Source organism: Fusarium pseudograminearum, chromosome 4 (assembly GCF_000303195.2).
Source record: "Fusarium pseudograminearum CS3096 chromosome 4, whole genome shotgun sequence".
Lineage (NCBI taxonomy): Eukaryota > Fungi > Ascomycota > Sordariomycetes > Hypocreales > Nectriaceae > Fusarium > Fusarium pseudograminearum.
Window position 1 is genome coordinate 2,174,705 of NC_031954.1, and position 26,821 is coordinate 2,201,525.

General features: G+C 48.9%; 9 protein-coding genes across 9 annotated transcripts, besides 4 other annotated features; 5 read left to right on the plus strand and 4 right to left on the minus strand.

Moving 5' to 3' along the window:
• Positions 1-446: 446 nt before the first annotated feature.
• On the plus strand, positions 447-4,348 carry FPSE_02771 (uncharacterized protein; the record flags this gene model as incomplete). The annotated part of the gene is made up of 2 exons (XM_009255890.1): positions 447-558; positions 609-4,348. The coding sequence occupies 2 exons, from the start codon at positions 447-449 to the stop codon at positions 4,346-4,348; spliced, it is 3,852 nt and encodes a 1,283-aa protein (XP_009254165.1).
• Positions 4,349-4,912: 564 nt separating this feature from the next.
• FPSE_02770 (uncharacterized protein) lies at positions 4,913-6,977 on the plus strand (the record flags this gene model as incomplete). The annotated part of the gene is made up of 3 exons (XM_009255889.1): positions 4,913-5,379; positions 5,430-6,759; positions 6,807-6,977. The coding sequence occupies 3 exons, from the start codon at positions 4,913-4,915 to the stop codon at positions 6,975-6,977; spliced, it is 1,968 nt and encodes a 655-aa protein (XP_009254164.1).
• Positions 6,978-7,101: 124 nt separating this feature from the next.
• On the minus strand, positions 7,102-8,445 carry FPSE_02769 (uncharacterized protein; the record flags this gene model as incomplete). The annotated part of the gene is made up of 1 exon (XM_009255888.1): positions 7,102-8,445. The coding sequence occupies one exon, from the start codon at positions 8,443-8,445 to the stop codon at positions 7,102-7,104; it is 1,344 nt and encodes a 447-aa protein (XP_009254163.1).
• Positions 8,070-8,157: a repeat region.
• Positions 8,446-8,997: 552 nt separating the features above from the next.
• FPSE_02768 (uncharacterized protein) lies at positions 8,998-10,689 on the minus strand (the record flags this gene model as incomplete). The annotated part of the gene is made up of 4 exons (XM_009255887.1): positions 8,998-10,113; positions 10,163-10,207; positions 10,266-10,553; positions 10,612-10,689. 4 exons carry the CDS (start codon positions 10,687-10,689, stop codon positions 8,998-9,000), a joined length of 1,527 nt encoding a protein of 508 aa, XP_009254162.1.
• Positions 10,690-11,672: 983 nt separating this feature from the next.
• Positions 11,673-11,708: a microsatellite.
• Positions 11,709-14,418: 2,710 nt separating this feature from the next.
• FPSE_02767 (uncharacterized protein) lies at positions 14,419-15,201 on the plus strand (the record flags this gene model as incomplete). Its single annotated transcript, XM_009255886.1, has 1 exon — positions 14,419-15,201. One exon carries the CDS (start codon positions 14,419-14,421, stop codon positions 15,199-15,201), a length of 783 nt encoding a protein of 260 aa, XP_009254161.1.
• A 764-nt stretch (positions 15,202-15,965) lies between these two features.
• On the minus strand, positions 15,966-16,721 carry FPSE_02766 (uncharacterized protein; the record flags this gene model as incomplete). The annotated part of the gene is made up of 1 exon (XM_009255885.1): positions 15,966-16,721. The coding sequence occupies one exon, from the start codon at positions 16,719-16,721 to the stop codon at positions 15,966-15,968; it is 756 nt and encodes a 251-aa protein (XP_009254160.1).
• A 1,312-nt stretch (positions 16,722-18,033) lies between these two features.
• Positions 18,034-18,290, plus strand: FPSE_02765 (uncharacterized protein; the record flags this gene model as incomplete). Its single annotated transcript, XM_009255884.1, has 2 exons — positions 18,034-18,091; positions 18,145-18,290. The coding sequence occupies 2 exons, from the start codon at positions 18,034-18,036 to the stop codon at positions 18,288-18,290; spliced, it is 204 nt and encodes a 67-aa protein (XP_009254159.1).
• A 2,576-nt stretch (positions 18,291-20,866) lies between these two features.
• On the plus strand, positions 20,867-22,034 carry FPSE_02764 (uncharacterized protein; the record flags this gene model as incomplete). The annotated part of the gene is made up of 3 exons (XM_009255883.1): positions 20,867-21,066; positions 21,123-21,347; positions 21,404-22,034. The coding sequence occupies 3 exons, from the start codon at positions 20,867-20,869 to the stop codon at positions 22,032-22,034; spliced, it is 1,056 nt and encodes a 351-aa protein (XP_009254158.1).
• Positions 22,035-23,521: 1,487 nt separating this feature from the next.
• FPSE_02763 (uncharacterized protein) lies at positions 23,522-25,227 on the minus strand (the record flags this gene model as incomplete). The annotated part of the gene is made up of 5 exons (XM_009255882.1): positions 23,522-23,892; positions 23,945-24,585; positions 24,643-24,978; positions 25,032-25,132; positions 25,195-25,227. 5 exons carry the CDS (start codon positions 25,225-25,227, stop codon positions 23,522-23,524), a joined length of 1,482 nt encoding a protein of 493 aa, XP_009254157.1.
• Positions 25,160-25,170: a repeat region.
• Positions 25,171-25,180: a repeat region.
• Positions 25,228-26,821: the final 1,594 nt, after the last annotated feature.

Below are 26,821 nucleotides of genomic sequence, written 5' to 3' on the forward strand. Positions count from 1 at the left end.
CTACCAACATCTCCACCACCTTAGCCATCTTGCCCCTTTATCACATCTCGCTTCGCTCTTTTTTTTTGTTCGCGTTGTCTAGCCAGCACGCACCTCAATCGGCAGGCACTTAAACTCGATCCACCCTGCTTCACGACGCGACTTTGGCGGGTTAAAGCGCGTCACGAACATGACGCCCGCCACCCAGACTTGAATACTAGATCACATCACGTCCCTCCCGGCCAACGAGTTCAAGCATTGATCCTCCCCACTACGGAGCACTCATCATTGTAATCTCCACTGTTTTACTTCGCACCTCGCTTGCTTGCTTCTTTTCTTCTCGACTCTCACCTTGAACTCAGTTCACTTTGCACACCAAGCACACGATCTTTTCATATATACGAGGTTGAAAGCGATAGACGCCTTGACGGCCATCTCTGACCTCTTCCCTCCGGGGAATCATCGCCATGGCATCTCACACACCCAATGCCTCCCAAGGCGGCTACTATCAGACCGGTCAGACGACGCAGCAGAACAACGAGCTTAATGAATCGGGTGTCCAAGTGAGACCTATGGGTCGTATGCAAAACCACTGCGTTCGGTTGTGGCCTCGCTAACTTGATGTGCAGTCAAGGTGCATTACACCTTCGATAAGGAGGCCAAGGTCAATTGCCTCGCACGATCAGTACAGACACTCTACGTGCAGACAATTCCCCTCGATGAAGTAAACTCTATCGGCATCGTCGACCTACGAGCCTGTCTTCAGGCTGTCACAGAATGCAGCCCCGAACTTTCGAGCCAGAACGGCGAAGGCGACTTCACAATCTACGCACACGATTACTCGGAACCAGATACTCCTTTAGTCGGTCAAGGCATGCTATCGTGGGCACTCGACTCGATGCGGTGTGACTGGATGGCCCAGCTGCCCAAGATGATCACTGGAAGGGTCACCAAAAATGTTCTTGCTGTCTTCGGTGGAGAAAACCGTGAGACACTCGAGGTCAAACTCAAGTTTTCCGCCGCAGGTCGGGTTCTGCGGCCTGAACCGACTGTTGACATGCATCCGATGGATATGCAGCAGGTTCCTCTACAGCCTGCCCCATTACAACCAGGAAAGCCTACTGAAACTGTCATGACGCCCGGTGCAGAAACGCCCGGTGCAGAAACGCCCGGTGCAGAAACGCCCGGTGCAGAATGGACCTCTTTTATGCAGTCAAACCCTAACTTTGGACACACCGGTCATGTATCTCGGGTAGCTTCTCCTGCCCTATCCCAAGCAGGACCAATGTCTAGCACACACGAAAGGAGAAGTTCGTTCGCCGGCCAAACCATGGAACAGGCCAACTCCGGACCAGATATACAGCGAATAGCCCCTATGCCTGTCACCGGAGCGACCACAGAAAACCCGAAATCCAGGCCCTCTAGCAGAAATTCCCGGAGGAAACCGCCAACGGGTCGGCCCCGTGGTAGGCCACGAAAGAAGCTTACTGAGGGAAACACATCTGGATACGAAGATGGCACAGAAGGTGAGGATGGTGGTTCAGGACCTGCTCCAAAAAGGGCCAAGCCAACCAGAGTTGAAAAGGCCGTTCCAAATCCCTTCACTTCTGGTCCGGAATCTCTTCGTGTCACCGCTAGTACCGCTGGCTCGCTTCGAAACTTCCGTCCTGTTGCAAGCAACGAGGTGGTGACCGGGAACCATCTACAAGAAGTTCCCCGAGCTCCTACACCCGTCCCAGATAGAGGACCTCTCGGTGGTCCTGCTCAGGCTGGCCCAAAAGGACCTAAGCCTCGGAGGGAATCATCGATGAGGAAAGAGCTGGGTGCTGCTATGAGCAATCAGGTTCCCCCAAGGCCTCTCCGTGCCCTATCACCGAGTCAAGAGGATGGTCGCTCTCCTGAATCACCTGTCGAGACCCCAACTTTTTCAGAAGACAGCCCCCAAGATATGCGTTCATCTCCTCCATTGCCACCAACAGCATCCTTCATGCGATCTAGCCCACCCCCTTCCAGTCCCGTCTTACCTCCAATGCCGTCACTGCAACGGCAAGCGTCGAGTTTCGTTGATAACGAGACCGACGACCTGTTCGATGAACCTATCTTACAACTAGCCAAAGAAGGCCAGTTCCACCAGCACAAGCCCCAGAAAGTGATGGAAGACATCGACAGCACCGGAATCCCAACTCAAGTTTTCCGTATTCAAGATGGTCCCGACGGTCAGGGCCTTGTCCATATCCAGAACTTGAACACGCCTCAACCAACATCGGCCCCTGCTGGCCCTCCCCCGTCAGAACCTGTTACCGCAAAGAAGATCCCTAAACCTCGACCGACCCGAAACCCTCCTCAAAAACGACCTACAAATCCACCTCAACCACCAACACTCGCTCCAACGCCCCCTCCTACCACAGACGCGCCTGAGAAGAACAGCCCAGCACCTGTTTCTGCATCCTCGCCAGCAACTGTGGCTCAGCCAGTGGAAGAGGATGCACTTTTTGAATTAGTGCGCGCTGTCTCTAGTTCTTCTGAGCCTACCAATTCTACCGATACTAACCTATCTACTCAAGGATCTCTACCTACTTCAAAATCAAGTGCTGGCAATGTCAGATCCAAGCCTCGAGCACCGCGACAGATCGGCCGCTCACAATCCGCAGGAATCTTAGCTTTGCCTTCTGTGCCTTCTGTGCCAGCCAGCGAGCCTCTTGAACCATCTTTACTTTCTCAATCTATGACTGCTGAGCCTCGTGCTTCAACAGAGATTCCAGATTGTCTTCGCCGCTCCAAATCGGCCAATATCCACGCGCAGGTTGCCGCCAGTGACCCCGTCGGGCCATCGGAGACATCTCTAGTCGCCAATCTTCTACCTACCCTTCCCGAGGTTACTTTCCCGCAGAGCGACTTCCCTCCGATGCCCTCGTCCCCCCCTTGCAAGTCCAACAAGAACCTGGTCAAGAAGCATTCAATCAAACAACGCCTGGAGTTGGCAATTGCAGCTGGCGAAATGCCCCCGTTCTGCACGAACTGTGGTGCCATTGAAACTCCTACTTGGCGCAAGATTTGGGTCCAGGAGCATGATGGAATCCCAGAGTATGTGGAATACTCGGAGAAACCTGGAAGGGTTACCGCCATTGAAATTCTAAATCGCGACGAGGATAAGAAGCCTTTGTCTTACCGGCTTATCAAAAAAACACTTGGCTTTGACGACGATCGCAGCAAATGGTCGGAAAAGCTCCTCTGCAACCCATGTGGTATCTGGATTGCCAAGTACCATAACCACCGCCCTCAAGACAAATGGGATAATTCTTTTGGGCATTTGGGACAAAGTCGAAAAAAGCGATCGTCTGCAGGCTCTGATTCGCAGGCGAAACGATCCCGTACTAAGAGTACCTCTGTGCCTGCTCCTGCTCCCACCGCACAAGTGTATGCTGCTACAGACCCCCTGGCCCCAATCCAGCAATCATCTCCTAAGCAGTTTGATGTCCGCTCGATGGTTACAGAGGCTAATGAGGATGTGGTCATGGGCAATATGCTCAATTTGATGGCGGATGACAGACGGCATATTAAGGACATAAGCCAGTCAGTCCCGGGGTCAACGCATTCCAGAGTTTCTAGGGGTACTGGAACTGCCGAAAGCCCAATCGAGATGGACCTCGACGAGGAGCTTGGATGCACACGACGCCTACTTTTCCCGTCCCCTCGCAAAGAAGGAGCACAAAAGACCCTTGGGGAGTTGAACGTCAACATGGCTAAAATCAACGACGGTCGACACAACAAGGAAGCTGTTGGCAAAGAAAACATGGCATTCGAGACTTATAACGGCGGACATCTTGATGATGACATCGAGGCGCTGTTCAACAGCCCTGTTCGCCCTTCCACACCACCACCCAAATCCAAGATTGACACGGACTCAGCACTGTTTAAGACACCGACTCGTCCGACGCCCAGTCACCGTCCAATAACACGGAGCGTATCACGGAGCGTTTCACGTTCTCTTCGATCAGTGAGAGATATGCTGTCTCCTGGTCAACAAGCGCTACTGCAACGAACACCAACCAAAAGCCCTGCGAGCGTTAGGCGTAGCCCGCGGCTGAACCTTGAAAGCAAACTTGATAACGTTCTCGACACCCCCCTGAGCAGAACTATCACACAATTACTATCTGAACCGAACTTTGATTTGAACAACACCAACTTTGACTTTTCCAGTCTTCCATTACTTGATACAGACCCTTCCAACTTGATCGAGTTTGGCAACTTCCTAAGCGCCGACGGTATCATACAAGGTTCCCCAACAAAAGATGGCTCTCTGTCTTTCTCGTACGGAGGTTCGGATAATGTCTGGGCTGAATGGGATGGTATCGAGAAGGAAAAGTAACAGCAGTTTTATGAAAGCGTGTTTTGAGTGTTTTTACAGCTCTGTTGGTCAACAGCTACACCATGAGCATGACGGAACTGGACGTTTGATTTGAGCAAGTGCATACAAAGTAGACGGCGTTTGGTGGGTTTACAAAGATACGAAGCAACGGCGCTTGCTGTTCCGGTTACGGACACGATACGATACCTTGATAGCGATAAATGGCCTATTTAGAAGCGATTTACAACTGAGCGACACAACAAATGGTTAATAAAACTACATGACTTTACTCTATTCTACTTAATGTTTTACGTGACTCGAAACGATGACTGTGTGCTTTGGACTATCTACCTACTATGCACTGACCTGGCTTGCATCGTAATCTTATCGCTCACTCACTTAACGCGCTCGGGATTTTGTTACCTGTGATACGACGCGTCTGATCGCGCCCACTTTCAAGGCCCCTCCAAACATTCTAACCAGCTCAAGACAATATTCTTCAACCCAAGATACGACACTGGATTGTGTCAAAAAATTGCACTCTGTTATCAATTGCCTCTCACCCAATATTTATCGTTATCCAAAATGGCCGACGCCGAAATCCAAGACCGCTTTTCCCCCAACAAGCCGCTTGAGCCTGATGTCCTCAGCGAGCTGGAGTCTATCATGCGCCTGCACGGTTTATCAGCCGAGGATCTCTTCTTCAAGTGGGAGTCGTATTGCATAAAGCTCGATATTGATGCTCAAGTTCTAAGCCTAGAGATTCTACGCAACCTGAAGCAGAGCATCCAGGACGAGCTCGAAAACAGCCACCGAAAAGTTCAGGTCAAGACGGAAAGGAAGGTCGCCAGTGCGCCCAGGGGTGGAAACAAGGGCGGAGATGTCTTTGGCATGATCGATGGGCTTGTGCCCAGTACACCAGCTTCTGGGTCCAAGTTGAATCGAGGTGCGGGAGGAAGTGCCATCAAGAAGAAGCTGGATACACCAAAAGGGTTGACAAGCTCACCAGCAAAAGGGATGACCGATCAGCTTAAATCCCTAAACAATCTCCAGTACGTTCATATACCTTGTTCATGGCTCTCGGTGTACTAACGAAACATAGACCTACATCCTTTAGTGATCGAACAAACCCAGGAGAAACCATAGAGATTCTCAACGACAGTCTCAACGCAGCCGAGCCACCAATCGCCCCCTTCTCCGAACCTCGAGTGAAACTTACAGCCGCCTCGGACCAGAAGAAGCTGGGATACAAGCCATTGGCCATGAAGCTTTCCGAAGCCAGTGAAATTCTTGACGATCGGATCGATAACTTTATGGCTCTTGTCCAGCAACATCACAAGATTGACGAGAGCGAGTTTGGAAGTGCCGCGGCGCAAAGCACTACTGAAGTTGTCGCCGTTGGACGAATTGCATCAGATTCACCAGAGGGTAAGCTCAATGCTGCGTCGCTGGTACTAGAGACTTCAAGACGAACGGGAATGGGCTTGAGAGTACCCTTGAAGATGGACAGTATTCGCTCTTGGAGCTTCTTCCCCGGTCAGATCGTTGCTTTCCGAGGAACCAATGCCTCTGGAAGCGAGTTCGTCGTCAAAGAGGTTCTCGACATGCCTATTCTTCCCAGCGCTGCCTCTTCAGCTTCTACACTTGAAGCGCATCGCGAGAAGTTCCGTGGTGGCCCAGATGCGATGGACGAGGATTCAGAGCCTGCGCCTTTGAATATTCTATATGCTTCTGGCCCGTACACAGCAGACGACAATCTCGATTTCGAGCCTCTTCATGCGCTTTGCAGCCAAGCAGCCGATACTTATGCAGATGCACTCGTCCTCACAGGACCTTTTCTCGATATTGACCACCCACTTATTGCGACGGGTGATTTCGACCTCCCTGAAGAGGCAAACTTTGACCCTGATACGGCTACTATGTCAACTGTGTTCAAGTATCTAGTTGCCCCCGCTTTCAACCGTCTAGCATCCTCAAATCCTCAGATCACCATTGTTCTCGTCCCCTCAGTCCGAGATGTCCTGTCGAAACACGTCTCCTGGCCTCAAGATACCATCCCTCGCAAGGAACTTGGCCTCCCCAAGGCTGTCCGCATCGTCACAAACCCCATGACTTTATCCATCAACGAAGTTGTGCTTGGTGTTTCGTCGCAGGATATCCTCTCTCAACTGCGCTCGGAGGAGGTTGTATCCCGCGGTGGAGCGCAGCCCAGTGGAGATCTTATGAGCCGCCTATGTCGATATCTTGTTGAGCAGCGACACTATTTCCCATTGTTTCCCCCTACAGAGCGTTCCAAGCTTCCCAAGACTGGCACAGAAGACGGCGTGGCTACTGGTGCCGTGCTAGATCTGAGCTATCTGGAACTGGGCGAGATGGTGAATGTCAGGCCCGATGTGATGGTTGTCCCTAGCTTGTTGCCTCCTTTTGCAAAGGTATGATTGTTGTTTACAACTCCAAGTTATCTTACTTACTTTTATAGGTCGTCGAAAGTGTCCTCCTTATCAACCCTGGTTATCTGTCAAAGCGTCGTGGCGCTGGCACTTACGCACGCATGACATTATACCCTCCAGCAGTGTCTGGTGGAAGTGGTGATGCGATGACGAGCCATCAGATATTCGAGCGTGCCCGTGTTGAGATTGTCAGGATATAGAGTGGGATAGACAAGTGAAGAGTAATCTAACGAGATATGTAAAAGAGAAAGAGCAAAATCCGAGGCACAAATAGTTGTGATTGGGGGGTATTATTAATAGTATGTTAAGATCAGACCATGGTGTCTACCTGTCGTCCACCCTACGTCTCTTGTCACTATCGTAACGCTCATCATCGCGCGATGTACTTCGCTTACGACGTCGGTAATCGTCTCTATCTGTATCGCGCCGCGGCGATCGTGACCTTGACCGCGATTTTGGTCGACTGTGTCCGTCATCTCTCTGTCGTCGGTCATCCCTCTTGCGATCGCCAAGGGGAATGGCATTTGCGCCACCAGCGCTCCGCTCATCGCGACGGAATCGATCGTCATCTGGTCTGAAACGCTCGTCATCTTCATAACGTCCACCGCCTCTCTTTCGGCCATCACCAATATCTCCCCATCGGCCTGTATCTTCAGTGCGCATATCCTTGTATTTTGTTCCGCCCTTGCGTCCTAGCTTGGACATGTCGCGAAGTTGCAAATATTCCGGAAGGGCTTCACGATTCCGCACATCGTCTTGGATGCGACTGCCCATGATATCTCGCTTGTCCAAGCCAGATTCCTTCATTTCTTCCTGGTAGAAGGCACCCTTGTGTAGATAGCGTTGCTTGAAGGCCATTGTGCCCTTGCCCTCCTTCTCCTCCTTTTGTTTTGCTAGGAAGTCTTCGTCTTCGGCTTGTCGCTCTTCCTCTGTCAAGTTGCGTCGGCGCTCAACTTCCGCAAGCTCCTTTTCGCGCTCTTCGATGACAGCACGCGCACGCTTCATGCGCTTGAGTTCGCGAACACGCCAGGCTGCTTCTTCAGCCTCCGGGTCCAGCCCGTCTGTTGTGTCCACGTCCGAGGCTTCGGCATCGTCGTCTACCCAGTGGGTTTTGCCTGCTGCGCGCGCAGCTAGGTCTTTCTTGATTTGCTCTTCTACGAGCTCGTCGGCGGCTTTCTTGCGGGCCTCTTCTTCGGCTTGTTGTGCTTCTTCCGCCTCCTGCTCAGGGTCCTTGCCATTTCCTCTTTTGTTCTTCGGTACGAACTTCAGTTGCATCATCTTCCTTCGTGGCGCTTCATCCTCGCTGCTCTCCTCCTCTGACTCGCTTTCCTCTTCGTCATCGTCGTCTTCCTCTTCTTCCTCACTCTCTTCCTCTTCCTCTGTCACGAAACCCTCCTCTACGGCCAGACGCTCTGCCTTTTCTTTCGCGATTCTTCGTTCCTCGGCAGCCTGCGCTTCTTTTCTTCGCGCATCGAGATCGACTTTCCCCAAGTTGCCAGATGATATTTTTCCAGCGCTGGCCGCTTTTGGTGGTGGAGGGAGCGCTAGCTCGGTGGGCTCTTCATTTTCGCTGGCGTCAGAGTCGGAATCGGACTCTACACCCGTGGGCTTACCAGCGCGATATCGCGCTGGCTTCGTCGGGTTCGCTGTCATGCGTTTTGGCGGCATTGTGATAGAAAAAAGATAACTTAGAAAGTGAGGATGAGAACGCGATGCTCGTGACGTTGAAGGCTGGTAAAGATATAAAATAGTGGGACCCGAACGATAAGCTTATCGGGCGAGCTACCCTGTATGAGGTAATCGAATAATTACAGACATCTAAATAAAGTCACTAACCCGAGGGAGTCTTGCTTGATTCTTTTCTTATTCAGTAGATACTGTGTGGTTAATCCTCATATTCCCCAGATGAGAGTTTTTCAGTATAGTAAGTCAGTGAGTATGAGTGTCAAGCTTCAAAGACACATCCGAATTCGTATGTCAAGCTGGTTACATTGCGTAAGGGTATTCTAACTTAAGGTATACAAACACATGGGAAGAAAGATTTCACATAAATATATATACATAAAGCTATATGCCATTATAGAGTTGTAAAACTATGCGTTCGTCTATCCTTATTTAACGTTATAAGTCGTGATAACGTGGTCTACCTCTAGTCTAATCAAAGAGTACCCTGATTTCCCGCTCTTTCTATTTCAAACATCCATTTGTTTTATGAATTAACTACTCGCGTCCAACTTCCTCGAGACCCTTGACCAGGCCTTCGACAGTTCCTGCCAAGGTCTGGCAGTTGACTACAACCCGAAAGAAACTGCCCTTGGGTCCGGGTGCATAATCAACCATATATCCTCGAAGAATCATCTTCTCAACCATCGTCTTAGTTCGGAGTGTATTCTCCTCCTTGTCCTCGGACAGGGTTCCTCCAGGGGCGTTGTAAAAGCATATCTGCAGACAGGGAGGAGGATCTTGCGACACAAGAACAAAGTTGTCGCTTTGCTTGATGAGGTTGGCTAGGTAGGCAGCCTGCTCGAATGCGTGATCGATTTTCTTCTCGAAACCGGCCGCACCGTAGTAGATCCAAGCCAATGCGAGCTTGAGACTGTCACCGCGACGGCCACACTGCAGTGTCAGGTCTGCAAGATCCCAGAAGTCGCCACCATCGATGGTGTGGAACAAGTAGCCAGCAGCGGTGCTGTTAGCCTTGTTGAAGATACCCATGTCGGGACCTAGGAGGAACGAGCAGGTGACAGGGACGTTCATCATCTTATGAGGGTTTACCGTCAGTGAGTCAGCAAGATGGGCCCCGTTGAGCTTATGCTTGTGCTTTGAGGAGAAGATGGCTGGACCACCCCAGCTAGCATCGATATGCATCCAGAGACCAAACTCCTTGCAAATCTTGGAGATCTCTTCGAAAGGCTCATATGAACCCATGACAGTGGTTCCTGCTGTGGAGTTGACATAAAGGGGGGTCTTGCCCTCAGTCTTCGCCTTGAGAACCAACTCTCTTAGAGCATCAGGCTTCATACACCCGACCTCATTTACAGGAACAGGCCAAACGCTGTTTGAACCCATACCGCAGATCATGGCACTCTTTTCAACCGAGTAATGACCGTGCGCACTTGTAAAAACCACAAAATCATGCTTGCCGTTGCCCTCGGTTCTACACTCTGGGAACAAAGTGTTGCGAGCAACTACAAGAGAAGTCAGGTTTGAAGAACTTCCACCCTGGCAAGAGATACCACCGGCTCGTGCTCCGGTGAAGCCGAACAAATGAGCTAGCGTCTTTGCTGTGGTCTTCTCAATAATGGTGAGAGCAGGGGAGACCTGGAAAACATGCAGCTGGGTGGCGTTAGTTGTTTGTTTGAGGAAGCGGGCGTTGGTAACTTACATTGGTATTGAGGACGGACAGGACCATATCTGATACTACACCAACCTGATATCTTGATAAGTATACATTCCATGCAGTATAATGAATGGAAAGTGACACATACCGCATTTGTGCTTGCATAGAGCTTGTCAAGAAACCCTTGATCCCAAGTATTGACGCTGTTCTTCAGGATTTGTTGAATAATATCTAATAGGCCGTCCTTGCCTTGTCCTTGGTTCGGCAAAGAGAATTTGAGACGCTGGGCGAGCTGCTCAGGTTTTTGAAAGTCTACCAAGACATTGTCCTTTACACCAGATGAGTCGGGTGTAATATCTCCAGTAGCACGGTCTGCGGCAGCGTCATCAGCGGCCTTAATGTAAGGTACGATGAGACCACGAACGGCGTCGATAAGCTGGTGGTGTAACGTCAGCGACCAATCAAATGTGATGGTTTAAGTATGTTTGTCTCACATCGTCTACTTCTTCAGCCCTATGGAGGGTGGTTGTGGTCATGGAGGGGTTCCCATTGCGGCCGTTGGTTACAGTCATGGCGGCTAAGTTTAGACGTGGTAACGAAAAAGTAACAAATGTAATAACTATGCAAAACCGCTATATGCGCAAGGTTTCTTGATATATATGCGGTAGTTTATATAAGTGAGATTCGATTTGAGATGATAAAAACATGAAATGGTCGAGTCATCTAAAACTTTGCGACTCGGAACAAAAGGTAAAGAAAGCCATAGTTACTTCATGTCTCGTGACTCGAGTGAGTTATTGCGTATTTCTGGGGAAAGAGCCAATTGGTTCTACCGAGTCTTTTCCGGAAGGTCAAGTCTAGGTAGGTACCAACGACAAGTCCTTACTAACGGTCGAGGTTCAACAAAACAATGCCTTTCTATACCCGAGTAAACATTGAAGCCTAAGCCTATATAGGTGATGATTGGAATTTGGCAAAGCTACAGGGTAGATAAACGACCAGGCCTTTGGATGGACGAAATGACTACTGGGTCTGAGCTGGAATCTTCAACGCATTCAGGGTCTCATCAGCTCAACTGAAACAGTGATTCAAACTCAACCCTTGCACAATTTCTTTTCTCTTAATCTTAACCATCATGATGGTACTGCAGCCTCGCTTGTCTTGGAACCTTGGGTCTCGGACGCGCCATTATTGTTGATCGCGCCATGTCGGAGAACCGTTGTGTACCTGTTCGAGAGTGACTGATTTTCGCATGGGAATATAGATAACCAAAAAGTAAAAAAGTTTCAGATCTTACGTCTGAGACCTGAAGATCACGGGGTCCGTGAAGACTACCATTGCTAACCCTCGTAAAATTTCTATCCAGTCAACGGCGTTATTGTGCCCTAGGCATGGACTCGGACTCGGACTCGGACGAGAGACAAGGCGAGCAGCTCAGTTCGTCCGCACTGGCACTAGTATAACTGAGACAATGTCCAAGTTGTGGTAAAAAGGAAGGAAAAAATTATAACAACGATGGCTCGAGCCTTGAATAGTGCACGGTAGAGCAAACTCAAGCTGAGCTGAACTGAGCTGAACTGAGCTGACCTGATGTGATAAATTATGTATTGATCCATTGTGTCTTGTCCGTGCGCCGAACTTAATTAGACCTAGGTATGTAGTTATGCTGCGGGCAGAATAAGAGCCGAAAGTTTGTTAATAGAGTTATGCAACGAGACTACATAGTAGATAGTACGAACGTTGAGGAACTCTAGTAATACTATGTATCCCAAGAGTAGAGTGTGGGGGAAATACTTCTCCCTAAAAATAAGGATGAGTTTAAAAGGTCAGGATGAAAGGCCTGGGGGAGCATATACCAAAAACGGAAGTTCAAATTGTCATCTGGCAAGGATTTAGTTATCGCTTGCACCGCGTCAATTGTGATATTCAATCACATTGGTTGCATTATCTAACCATCCATCCATCCCATCCAGGACATGGATATCAAAGCCAACAGGAACCCAGGCTACGGCCGATTGCGGAGAAAGAAGAGATGAGACAAAATAAAGAGGTTGTATCTGTATTGTGATGACTGCGTGCCGTTCTTCCGTTACATCGCACATTGCACATGCACATGCACACTGCAACTTACTTTGCCTCTTCTCTTGGTATGCACAGAAGCATCCTGCTAAGCTTTACACCTCCTGGTTGTGGTGGGTTTGGCTTGCGAGCTTGTCACTTAATATCGACGTGCATGTACAGGTATTCTCCACAGGGACTACAACTCCTAGGTTTGGAGGTGGGCTTCAAGCGAGGAAAATCTCTGCCTTGATCGGGCAGATTTTACCTTTCTCTCTCTCGTGGACCCCGGAGACAAGCAAAGAAGATAAGGCCTCTCGTCCTTCCAGACTTCGACCGTTATAACCTTACGGACCTTGCGGACCTCGGGCTTGTTAACAACGCAAAGTTTATTGGGGATCAGCACAATCATTGGATAACCGGGGGCTTCACTTATACGGTGGGTGACGCGTTGAGAGAAGATAACAGAAACTTGATGGAGGCTGTGAAAGAGTGAGTGAGTGAGTGAGGCCGAGTACATAAGTGCCTGCCCCTGATTTCTGTTGACGGCCATGGATGGATCTTGTCCCATCCCCATCCTCATCCCTTGTTGCTTCTCGGTTACCCAGCACATCACCGCATACCAGCTTTTCGGGATGGAGTCCAGCCACTGACCTCTGAGTACGATGTTACCTAAACTAACTGTATTGTCAAGAAAGATGGAGAGATAGCCAATTGGGTACCCATCTCTATTGGTAATCTGTACATACCGGTAATGTAATCTCATGTCAAATTCTAGCCTTGATAGAAAGCAGGTTATACGTCTCCTCTATGTCCATCTGCAGATCACAGAATGATCCGTCCACCGGAGACAAAATGTGAATCTAAAATTAATGCTAATGCCTGATGCCCAAATCAAGACACCATATTTATGCATCCGTTTAGGTACACTTTTTTTTCTTTTCTTTTCGTTGCCTTTTACCTTTTACCCCTGCGCCGTGGACCAGACTAAAGGCGCCACAAACGTCTGCGATCCCTGCAGCGCCCCATCTCTGCCCAAGCTCTGAGTCCCGTCCATAGGTGTGAAGCTGTGCAGGCTGGTAGGCACTAATGGACTGAGTGCCCGCCAACCTAGCGGGCAGCTTCTATACGGTACGCTAACTACAGAGCAGTACCGTACGTGAACCCTGCTAGCCTGCCTGTCTGCCTCCACTATCTAAAGGCTTGCCTTGAACTTGACCGCGGCACCTCCAGCCGTTTTCCCGCTACCAGGGGGAAAAACCATGGCTCTATCTTGAAAGAGAGCCGAGAGAGCTTGCAGCAGAGAGGGAAAAAGAAAAAGGGAAAAAGAAACAAGAACAAACTCTTCGCTTCTCTTTCCCTTTTGTCGTTTCTCCTTGTTCTCTCTTCTTGTTATCCATTGTCCCTCTATTGTGTCATTCCTTTCACCAAACGACTTTCTCATTACCCCCCTTTAGTACCATCTACCTACTATCCGTCATTAGCTGCCAGCTTCCTTTCTTACCTACGTACCTAAAATTGAACCTCGGACAAACATCTTCTCAAGACTGACAAAAAAGACAACGACAAAAGGGAGAATAAAAATTGTTTGCTTCTGCGCCAATTCGTCCATCCATCCATTCGTCATCCTTTTTTCCCACCCTGCCCTGGATTCAACTGTCTCAGAAATCCAAGTCCCTCTTCTTCCACTCATTCAAATTCTTTGCATCCTTTTGCAATTATCTGGCCAGAAACTCGGACCTCAAAGCTATCTGACCACAACACATAACATCATACTGCATAACGCTACGATCCAGCACCGGCCCTTATTTTCATATTATATCATACCCAATCATTACATACACCCAGCCTCACGCCTCGCAACGCATTTCACTGCGGCAGAACACGACAACAACCACCACGATCCATAACGATACGAGATTAGACAAGCTCAGATTCAGATTCAGATCCCGGTCTAGATTTACACAACGTTGCCCGCTACGACATCCAAGAAAAAAAGTTACCTTGATTTTTACACCACCGCAATCCAAAGCCCTTAGCAACGCGCCCGTTTCTAGATCGTTTCTAGAGAGCTCCATCTCTTAGCTCCATCGAATAGCCGTTTCGTTTTGGTGCCTATTACGACGCCTATAGCTCGAGCTGCGCAACAACCGATTGCGCAACCAGCTCCTCTCTTTTCTACAACACACTCATACACCCTCACCAATCGATCGCTTCGCAAGTGACACAGCGCATCACTCGACATGACGTCCCCGATACAAACACATGTCCCTATATCCATCACTATCTGCGGCGACGGCGGTTGTGGTAAATCATCCATTACATTGCGCCTTGTCCGCTCGCAATGGACATCAGACTATGACCCAACTATCGAGGACTCATACAGTGTGACGCGCCGCATAGATGGAGTTACTTACCACCTCGCCCTTACCGACACGGCTGGTCAGGAGGAGTACCGAGGCATGTGGGCATCGTCCAACCTTGGCGCTGACGCTTTCCTGCTCGTTTACGACATCACCTCAAAAGACTCACTCGACGCCCTTCAGCACTTCAACGAGCTTATCGATATGGAGGCCGAGACCCGCCTCGACAACGCTGACCGCGCACGCCGCGCTGGTCTACGCTCTGGCCACGACACCCGTTCCAGGACCATCCCACCAGTTAAGCTCGTCGCCGGCAACAAGTGCGATTTGCAAGAGAGCAGGCAGGTTCCCGCTGCTCAAGGCCTCGAGTGGGCGCGCAACCGTGGCTGCGGTTTTATGGAAACCAGTGCGCGCCTAGAGGTCAACATCGAGGAGACATTTGCGCATGTTGTGCGCCGCGTGGTTGAGGCACGACGACTTGCCGATGTGAGCAACGATTCAGCACGTTCGAATGCGCGTGGCATGACGAAGCCGTTGACGCCTCTGCCAACTGACAGCGAAAATGAGAAGCGTGCTGTAGGAGTGCGGGGGCCGACTTTGCAAGATGATCATCTTGGAGGGAAGAAGCACGGTGGCTTCTGGAAGAGTCTGCGGTGTTGGTAAACAGAACTGGCAAAATACATGGGTACGGATGGATAAGGGAGAGGGAAAACCACGGAAGAAGGAAAAGGGGGTTTTGTGCGTCATTGTTGGGAGGGTTCTTTCAAAGGCTTCAAAATCATCATATACCAGGGATACCTCGGCGTCTAGGCGATGGGCTTGGGTTTTTTTTGTCAATTTTTTTTTATTTTACAGATGCGTTCTGCTCGGGGAGGGGTGGAATAGCCCCTATACATCTGCCATCAGGAGTTCTATCTGCATGGACATTGTTCTTTTGTTTTTTTTTATTACACCTGGGGGAATCTTTGGCACTGTTTAGTATTTTTTGACATATCTTTTGCGGTATCTTGTCCACTGGCAAGTTGTGTTGACAAACACATTGTGGCCTGGATGTTAGGATGCTTTGTCAAAGACCATGTAACCCTGTCAGTAGACGTGGATCAAGAATAGCAATTCAAAATTGCCCCCGTGAACTGGAAGTTTTCGATCGAGTCTTACAAGTTGCATCGAAAAGTGATGTGTCGCATGTTGCGATTCTGAAGGCTAAGCCTTTGAGTTCAGATCAATCATGAATGAGATTTATTGTCTGTACCTGACTGTTAGACGAGGGCGTTTACAAACCCAGCTCTACCTTGTGAGCGTTAAATAAGAGAGAAGAAGAAGTAGAAGAAATGTCATCATCATCGTCATCATCAAGAGATTTACCCTTGTGTCGCCATAAACGCCAGGCCTCTATGTCTAGAAGCAGCAGCTTCTGAACCGCCAGCTCACGCCTTAACGGTGCCCCGCCACTCCTTGTAGTCGTCATACTCTAGAGTCGTCTTCTTGCCCTGGTAACGCGTGACCTTGAGATCCAAGTCCTTCCAGCGGCCCCGGCTACCAGTCCACCCGGCCTTGCGGATGAGGCTAAAGAGAGTCTCGTCCTTGGACCAACCCTGCTCGGAGGCGACATCGGGGAGATATGTGGAGCCGTAGCGACGGCCGCGGTCGTGGAAGGAGAGCCGGATGCCATGGACGCCGATCTCCCAGTCGAAGATGTCGTCAACCTCTTCAAAGTCGGTGAGTAGCGTGACTGCGACCTGCAGCGTCGGCAGCTCTGACTTTCTTACTGGGGAGAAGCGGGAGTCGTGGAGGGCAGAGATGAGAGCGTATTCGGGGATGCCTTCGGATAGATCTTGGGATTCAAAAGTGCCGATGCAGCCGCGCAGCATGGGTTCGCCGCCATCCATGGTGTTCCATGTCACGAACAGTGGGGCGGAGCTTGGAGGGATAGGCAGAGAAGAAGTGCTTGTAGCGGGCGTTGAGGCACCTAGCGAGGTCGATGAAGAGGAGGATGAAGCACTGGCGTCAGGGACTGCGAGATGTTGAAGACTGGGATCGTCGAGAGCTTTGGGCGACGTGAGCTCCGACTCGGGCGTGAGAGCGGAGAGTTCCTGGATTTCTTCCAGAGACAGGGCCTTTCGATTATTGAGATGAGCATCGAGTGTCTCGAAGCAAGCGAGACAGTGTTCCTTGGTAGCCATCGGAAGAAGGAGTAGACTGGAAAAAGAGTCAGGAGACTTTGTTAGAATGGAGTGGTTGTTACGACAGGAAACAGAGGCGGCAAGAGATTATGCCTTGAGCAAGAGCACGGGACGAAAGAGACCGTCAGACGTAAAGGCACCGAAATGGAGAATGTGAGATGATAGCAGCTGCTGCAGAGTGTGTAAGAGGGAAAAGAAGAGGAGGAGTCGAGCAGAAGAGTAGAGCAGAGGTTGGTTGGTGAGATGGTTAAACATGGAGGGGTAATTCACCTGGTGGAACTGTCGTGCTCGACTCAGTGACAACAAACCCAATTAAAAGACCAATACAATTGAACTAACAGAGTCATGAGGAGGGGGTTTCAAGGCGCTAAAGTTGGGAATGTACGTCAGTCTTGCTTGGAAAAGCTGCATTAAGCTAAAAGCGTCATAATTGCCCATGATTGGGAAAGGAAGCTTCATTTGTTTATCCTCTAAAGACGGGAATATCGAGCTAATGTATCTCTAGGCGGTTCAGGCCTGAATCACCCCGCGATCATTGCCCGGCGGGCCCTGTGTCCACTGGAAGTCAAGTTAACCTTTTTTCCTGTAACGGACTGGGTCCTCGTCCATTTCTAACTTTAAAAGGTAATCTTTGCTTGAAGAAAAGAGAGAACTTGATCGGATGAAACGATTCCTACTCTGCAGTGGATGCTACCTATAATGATATACCATATCTTAATGCCAGGGTGCACTGAATCGTGGAGAGGCGAAGCAAGCTGTAGCGATGATGCTGATACAAAGCCAAGTATCATCTTGCAACCGGATGGCGGACAGCCGCCAGTTTGATCGCCACGCCCCGGTTACAGAATCGCTCAACTCCATGTTTCAAGCCCAGGATCCGACTCTTAATTTTTTGATGATTCATCTTTAATGCTGGGAGAATATACTCAAGAGCTTACGAAGCTCATGACTGTCAAGCGTCGGCTACTTCAAGTCCCGAATAAGGCGCATAGAGTAAGGTAGCACTAGGCTATCGAATGCCGGGACCGTATTCCTCAAACACGTCTCATGAAGCTTATTCGGTGTCTCGGGTTGTAAACATAAATCTGGGGGGAGGTATAGAGAAGTTCGTCGACGAGATGCAGAGCTTCAGTACAAATAGTTGTGTCTTTCCAGCCAAAGCCAATATCTCCTCATGCTGAGCATCTCAATCTAAACTCTTCTTCACTTTAGTTTCTCCGTTCAGTCTTTTTTTCTCGTCGCCGGCCGACACCTCAATTCATTTTCTACCAAACCAACTTACAATCACTCAATTTTCCTTCAATCAATCAAGATGAAGTTCCAACTCTTCACCATCATCGCTCTTGTCTCTGCCGCCTCAGCCGGCTTGAGTAAGTACAGGCTTGGTCCCTGATCTGAATGCAAATCATCTAACATCTTCAAGTCAAGCGAGTTGATGTCAACATTCCCTCCATGACAGACGCACAGGGCAACGTTGTGGTCTTCAACGCTGCCGAGGTTCCCACCAGGAAGCGACGAGCCATCGCCGAGCAGCAGAAGCAACAGCAGCAGCAAAAGAAGAAGTACTGATTTAAAAGACTCTTCGCCCGGGTACTTTGGGTGATTGAGAATGAGGTGGACCTCGTAATGAACGGACGGACGGACCGGACGGTTGCCTCTTCACAAAGAGACAGAATCCAACCCAATCCAATCCGATGGCTTGAGGGATCCCAAGACAATAATAGCGGTTGATTTTTTGGGCTTGTTTAGAATAGGATATAAGGTTCGAGAAATGGAAGCACTGCTCACTTGAGCTATTGTGGAATCATGATGCCTTTTAGGCTGTAAGACGCAGTCATCTTTGCCGTGATAAGTTGCTTTGCTCTTGAAACTCTGTGGCAGTGAATGTAAGATGAGTTTATTATTATGCAAAGTCTACACTAAAGTCCTTGTCATCACTATGGCCTTTGTTATTTTGTTTAGATATGTCGCTGCAGTGGCTTAGTCAAATGCGAACCAACCAACCATAATCCGATCCGATGATTTAAAACGGGGGCCAAGACACCGCATTGGATACCTAAAAGAGTTTCATGAGATGCCCGGGCTTCAAACATCGGGTAAGCCTACATCTCTCCCCTGTTAAGACCTTCTGAGAAGTAACCAAGCAGCCAAGCAAACATGATTCATAGTAATCCCCGAATGGGTCATAGATGTTTGGCCTATTTTAGGACTTATGAGAAAAGACGGCATGCAACTCTCACAACAAAGTCCTGTCCTCCAGTCAAAACACATCCTTGACGCTATCCTATTCAAGCAACCTACATGATGCGATGCGACTGTAATCAGCCTTGCGGGCCCTGAAAAACCGTCCACTCAACTAGGTCGAGCCCCACAGACCCTAGATCCCCAATTGTGATGACATGGCTTGGCAACTATTGGAGGGCTCTATGAGTTGGTAGTCTTGGTCGTTACAACTTGCAACTGCAACTAGCTGTAGCTAGGTAGCTGTGGCCAAATACCCAGTCATTGTCTCTGCTGTTGCTACTGCTTCTTGGTGCCTAGGTATTCTTCGTCATGGCTACAGCTTAGCTACAGTACATACCAAGAGCAGCTCGTTGGTAGAAACAGACCGACACAGATAGACAGAGAAAGGATCGAGGCGCAGTTCGCTAACAACAACGCTATGCAGCCAAGATGATATTCCCAGATTTTTGGTCGTGGCTTCTATTCTCGGTACCTCATGTTTTCATTCTCAACTCTCATCCGTTGACCGACCCAGCCTCTTGGTGTATACATCCTGGTTTCAGCCCCCACTCAACGCACTTTTTTACCTATTCCATCGCCACTTTTTTCCTCTCCTAAACTCGATTCCTTGGGATAGGATATTCGATGAGGCAATGCATTTCCCCTCTCTCTCTATAAGCGAGGTTTGCTGGGTTGAGTCCACTATCCAACAGTGTCATGGCCACAGTCTATGATTCCTCCTCTTGTTGCTATTTACAGGGCTAGCAAGTGGAGAAAGGGAATTGACTCTTGCTTTGCTTTTTCATAATGAAACCCAAAATCAGCCTTGCCGTTTTCAAGAACCAGAACGGACTCGATCCTGAAGCCATGGGCGTTAAAAATGCCTCTCTCTTTTCAGAACCTGCCTGAGGCGTGTGCACTAAGCTGCCTCGCGCTTAACCCTGGCGTTAATTTTTGGAAGGATTCCTTCATTTATCGTTCGGGGACCCCCCAGCTCCGTCTCCGTAGGGGCCGTTGAGTTTTAGCTAGGCTCGGTAGTAAGACAGAGGCAGAGAGGATGGCTGGCAGCTTCTGTTTACTCCCTTTTCTCATGGCTGAAACTGAAAAAGCTAAGCTGACTCTAAGGCTGACTCTGTATATCTCAACTCTGAGAAGAGCAATCTTTACTTGACGAGTTCCATGGGAACCAACTCTTCGTAGGTCTGTGACCAACCAGGTACTAGACTGATCTGATCTAGACTTTAGTTTTTACCGCCAGCAAATTAACACCTCTGTGCCATGTTGCAAAGTCCCCTCTGTCTGAGCTGTTCAACCATGTGTCAGCAAAGCTCTCCTCTCAGCCGCAGCCCTCCATCAGCACTAAGCCCAATTCCAGTTGAGTAACCCGGCAAGGCGTCACTCTGGACTGCATAATGGTGGAGCGATGGCTCATCATCCCTGGCCCCATTGATATTGAGCAAGAGGGCTGAGTTCCCTTGGGCTGCGGGGAGCGGAGGCAGAGGCTTGATTTGTTGTGTGTTGTGCAGTGCAGTAACTAGCAGTGAATAAATAAGAAGGCTGGCCCCCTACTCCTGGCGAGAACTGCTGATGTCCAAACGACTGATTCTTGACGAACAAGGAACCTTGAGGTTTTGCAGGATCACAATCACAATACAACGCACGCAGGACGAAGGCGAAACAGTACAGGCACGACAGCTACAGAACACAACACAGCATAATACCCAAGCAGCCTCATGACCGTGATTACACACCTTGAGCCATCTGTCACCGTATGAGAGACGAAAAGCCCTAAAACAAAAACCATTGAGCAAACAAGACTCTGGAGGAGAGGAGACGGGCAACAGCACAGTTCAGTGCAGGGCATACTCACCAGACACTGAAAGAAAAACCCCCCAAAACACAACAAGAAACAACCGCACGAAATGCTTCTGAACGGAAACCATCGTGCCCAGGCACAGTTCGACCGATCAAAATGGCGTGCAATGGTCCTCTTCCCCACCTGGGCCCTTCAACTATGTCTGTCCATGGCCATGATGGGTCTCTTCGCCTTTAGACTGGGCGACAGCATGAAGGCCAACAAAGATGACGACAAAAAGAACGACGATCCCACAATTGAGATTGTGTAAGTAGGCAGAAAACCACCCAGCCAAACTTATTGTTTACTGACACCGTGAATAGATGGGAGGCTACTAATGTGGCCCTGTGGTTCGTCGCATCTCTGTGCAGTTTCGTTGAAATCGCCAAATACTTCGCAGAGGCCCTGACGCCGTGGACCATGCTATTCACGCACGTCATCAAGTTGACTTGCGCTATTGCCACTCTCGCCCTTGACATTGTTGTTTACACTGAGAAGCACGATAAGCACTACTCACTCGTAGCTCTGGCGCTGGACTGTGCCTTCATGTAAGTCCCCGTCATCACAAAACCTTATCAAGGAATCTTGTATTGACATGTACTAGCATCACCTCCCTCGTCTTGGTCTTCTACTCGGTGCGGAGATACCGTCGCCTCTCCGCTTACGACGAATATAACCATCCTGTCAACGTCAAGCCGTATGGTTTCAACGACGATATCGAGCGCGATACTTCATATGCTCGGCAGTCAACCGACAAGCGCTACTCCTCAGCATCTTCCCGAGCGAGCATCATCTCCAAGCGTGAATCCGTCGAAATGAACACTGTCCAGCGAACACCCAGCGTGTACTCGCACAAGCGTGATACGCAGTTCGACGACTACGTAGCACGCCGCGGCTCCGTGACGAAAGAACGTATTGGAAGCGGAGATTTCAGCTACGCCGGGGCCCAGGGGGAAGTTCAAGAGCCTGGAACACTTACACCTACTGGAGCCACGCTTTCCCCCACTCGGCCAAGAGGATACAGCAGCGGTCGAGCAGTTAGCTGGACCAGTGACAGAGGCCTAGTGGCTGTCCCAGAAGAGGAGGATGATTCAGCGGTTGGAAAGGAATCCAAGTCGGAGAAGGAGAAGAAGGACCGGGAAGCTCTCTTGGGCAACACCCCTCGCGAGAGTGTTGATGACCAAATCGTTCCCCAGGAAGTCGACTTGTCAGAGCCAAGATGGCAGCGTGAATAAGATGCATGATATTGGAAGACGTGGGAATGGAATAATCCATGAGACTGATGCGAGAACAAGCCTACTTGATCTGGGTGGTTTATGTCTCTGTATGATTGTATATATACCCAAGGGGGAAATGGCGTTTTGGGGAGGTCTAAACAACATTGCGGCTTGAATGTTGAACCAACTTTATTCATAGCGATTGAAATGAGAAATCTTGACAACTGAACTTGCTGCTGAGGTTAATATGCTCCCCTTCTGTGTATGCCGGATGGTATTAGCGAACCTAGCACCATTTTGTTCCGAGGGTCTTATTGTACAAAATCAATCGTACACGTATTAGACGTGGTTGTTGCGTGATGTCTAGGTAGCGCTTTGATACTTCGACCATGTCTAAGAATCTTTGCTTGGGATGTCGGATATAAGACATGTTGACTGTCATCAGACAAGCTGGACTGTAATAAGGTGGCACATGCTTGTAGCACTGATGCGACTTTTAGAAAGCTGTAATGGGAGCACTTCTTTTTCTGAAATCATGCCGGATTGGGCAGTGAACAAAAGCTTGGGCACGATATGCCAGATGATGTTAGATTGGGTGAAGTGGTCAGAGAAGCTGGAACCCTAGACGGATTGCTTTGTTGTCTGATAGAAGATGGTACCAACTTACAAGAAGCCCTTTCTCGCAGCTTAGGTTCAGAGCCATTCAGCTATGCTTTCCCCGACGTCATCAAGCCTTGGGTGTGATGTAAGAGTGTTTCTCGACTGAACTGAATTGTTGATTGTTGCAGGTTTTGATGATAATTGATAGCACTTATGTGAGCTCAGAGGATGCAGCCTTCAGTCTTCCGAATGATATTTGTTCCCGATTGTTGATGAAGGGCCTCCCAGTCAAGGATTATATAATGGAGAAACAGTTATATAGTCGTTGAGATCAAAGAACTTATTTCGAAGTCAGGAGATGCACTTGTACATGCCTGTCCAAGTGACCCTGATAAGTGGCGAAATAAGTTGAGAATCTAAGAGGACTTTTGATGTGTTGCTAGACCTGTTTGTTGGTGATTCTCAGTAGATCGGAAAGTTTGGCTATTAGAAGCGTAAGAGACTTAGGTGACATTTCTTAGGATGCTTGTTTTTATATCCTAAAGCTTGGAGGCTAATTTCTAATATCCTGATGGCAATGTAGTCAAACAGTCGAGATGGAAGGGGCCGTGGAGATCTACCCTGAGTGCGGGGTTGAACGGGTGCCTTGCATTAGCGGAGGTGGGCAGGAGCAAGCTACCCCACTTCCCTAAAGCTCTGAACGTAGCTTCCATCCATGACAAATGATAACTCTGTCCACCTTTCACTGCAATCAACTGCTCACAGTCTATGAAGGGAAACTTGATCTATAAAATTTCTAAGGACATATGGCTCATTCACTGATGAAACACAGCATAAAGGCTTCCTTGTGGCTTGACAAATACCGATTGGAACTGATAGCCATATGTAAGTTTAATCCCGTTTCCCTACCGCTTAAGAGGTCTCTCTTTCACCCAGAAACTAAAGACAAAAGCCATGACAAAGTGAATGGAAGATGAAGCCATGGTCCAAATGATAGCAATCTGGTAACTCCACCTTACTTGATCGGCGATATTGGGTGGCAATTCCTTGATGTACTCTAGACTCTGCCGGACCCTTTCTTCGATCTCACGAGCTTCGCCCTGGCCAGGAAGTCTCGCAATTAACTCTGTCCGAAGAACTTGCTGAAGAACGGCAGATCCAACGCTGACGCCTATGCTAGAGCCGAGAGCTTTGAAGAGGTAGGAAGATGCCACGACAACAGCTGTATCTTCGATTGCAGCATTGGCAAGGAGACCAATAAGTGTCGTGATAAAGGCTAGCTTGGTTAGTTGACTTGAGAAAAAAATTAATGGGGTTCGCTTGCATACCACTACCAGCCCCTAAGGCCATAACAGTGAGAGAAATGGATGTCCATAGGGTCGATCGGTACCAGACGGCCCAACACACAGGAGCAAGCGAAACAAACGCAAGGGCGTAGCTAAACAAGTTTAGGAGGAAGAACTTTTCGGTTCGTTTGATTACCCAACCGCTCACAATCGAGGCTGCGACAGTGGACATCATCACTGGGACAAGCAGTGAACCGCTCTGAGTAGCGCCTAGCCCCTGAACAGCCTGGAAGAAAAGAGGTATGTAGAATATTACTGAGGTCTGCCCAGCAACGGCAGAGAAGTTTACCATATAAGAAGAGAAAAGAGCGCGATCAAAAATTATATGCCCGGGAGCAAGCGGATACGAAGCAACCTTGAGTTCGACAAAGACGAACAACCCGAAGAGCACGGGAGTCAAGGACAGGGCAATGATGGTGATGTTGTGTAACCAGCCTCGATTTGACCCGGAATCCAGGCCAACTAGAAGTGCGATCACGGCTGTCACGAGGGTTAAAGCGCCGAGGAAGTCAACCTTTCGAATCTTGGAGAACCAGTGATCGTGCCCTACTGATGGAAGGTCCAAGACGAAGTAAACGGCAACGAACGCAACAAAACACAGCGGTACTTGACCCAGGAACGACCTGTATATCTGTCAGTCTACTTCAAACATCTTATGACGTGATACGCTTGGAACTCACCACCGCCAACCGATCGAATCCGCCATAACTCCCCCAAGGGGAGCCCCTGTGGCAGTCCCAGCAAAGAAGAGAAGACTGATCTTTCCTTGCCACATTCCGCGCTCCTTCAGTGGCACTAGGTCACTAAGTAGAATGGTGACCACAGAATTCATGCCTCCTCCGCCCATGCCAGATATAGCACGCGCAATGCAGAGCTGGGCCATTGACTGGGCCAGACCACAGCCAAGACAGCCAATGGCAAAGACGGTATAGGCAAATAGCAGACATGATTTGCGGCCAAAGATATCGCTGAGCTGGCCATAGAGAGGCTGCCCGCTTGTGAGTGTTAGGAAGTAGCTGGTAAGATGTCAGTTGATGTTTATACTAATATTTTATGTTGATAATCTCACGCTGTGGCAATCCAACTAGTATTATTGAGAGCATGGAGTTCGTTACCGATCTTTGCGTAGGTTGCGACTGCTATAAGTTGATCTGCAGAAGCCAAATAAACCTAGTACCATGTAAGTATATCTTGGTGTTTTTTTTTTTAAAAAAAAAAGTTGGAATCCGTACACCAATGCCGACAGCTGCCAGGAGTATATTCATTTTTCTATCTGAGTATATTCGCGTTGGAGCATCGTTTTCCGCCCGTTGGCTATTCTCAGTGTCTCTGATACTTGTGTTATCGCTTTCATCGTCTCTGAGAAGCGGTGAAGCTTCAGATGGACTCTCTGAATTCGCCGTGTTCGTCATTCTTACTAAGTATTGTTCGTGAGTGAACGCAGGTATTGAAACGAAGAGGTTGGTTAAAGCAATGCTATCACAGACTGAACATGTAGTACAGAGAAATAAGAATGCATTTAGAAGTAGACTTAAACCATATCACTTTCTATGATATAACATGTCGAAATACTCAGACTATTTTCTTACCTTCTATATCTGACAGTAAGAGTGAGATCTGAGCAGCCATCAGACGAATCTAACGGAGGCCATCATGTCATAAGAGACTAGTTTTACAACGATAAGAGCGAGTGAATCTAGCCAGGGAAGAGGGGAATACTGTGAGGTTTGCCAGCCGTTTAGTTGACTGCTGTCCAACGCTGAGCCCGATAGGTATACTGACCCAAGACTGGCCTCAAGATGAGAGTATCGTTCATATGCCCCGTGAAGCAAGAGAAGCCAAGATATTAGTCGGGTTGTATGACTTGTGCGCTACTTTTGTCAGACAGTCAGGCAGAATATGCTGGCTTTTATCTACGTGATGGGCTGGGAAGATGTTATTCGTGTTTGTATCGGGAGGCGTACTACTACAGGACCAATGGTCCAATGATTGGCATTTCCTGTTGTAACAATGATCAACTGAACCACGCATATGAGAAACCAATGCCTGCCCTTCCGACGTGGGACAGAAACTCAGGCTAAAGTGTGTTGTTTGTACAAGAGCTTGCTACGCAGTGAGAACTAAGGTACAGTAAGACAACACATTGACTACCTATTGCCCAGTTTGCAATGTAACTGTTGATCTGTTTGCATCGTATTGATAACACCAGGATGTTGATGTGCAAAAATACTAAAATAGAAGCACATACGAGGATTTACAAACAATGATTTATCTAGAAGATGTTTGTTATGACTTTCATTTGGATGTGAAACGTGGAAACGTCAGTCTATTGGAACTGCTGATAGTGTTTAGATCAGAAACTAATCCGGGCTAGAAGTTGAATGTTTTCCGCTGACCAATACCAAAGGCGTCGCAGAAGAGAGACAATACCGCGTCATAGTTGTATCCTTGTCAAATGTCTACTGTACGGACACGTTTTGCCCTTTCGAGCACTCTGGGCGATGAATGCATTCGGATATTACAGGATGATTTAGTTATTGAGGGTGGAGCGATACTATCAGACTCTGCAGTCTGTAATTAGCTGTGGAGATGCTTGGATGCACGCTGGGGGGATCGATCGCCCCGAGCGTGCATAAGACGTGACGTGTTGAGTTGGCGGGCGATCAAGAGCAAGGGTCGATATAACAAGTCCGCGGCTACATTTGCCAACTGATCACTTCGGCATGCTCGGCTTGGTGACGACAAGGCGTGGCGCAGTAGTTTGAGTCTCTGAAGAAGAATGAAATATGGATAGGTAGTTACATCCATATGACTTGAGAGGAGGGAGAGAGGTAAAAGGCCCTTCCAGTCGGTTCAGGC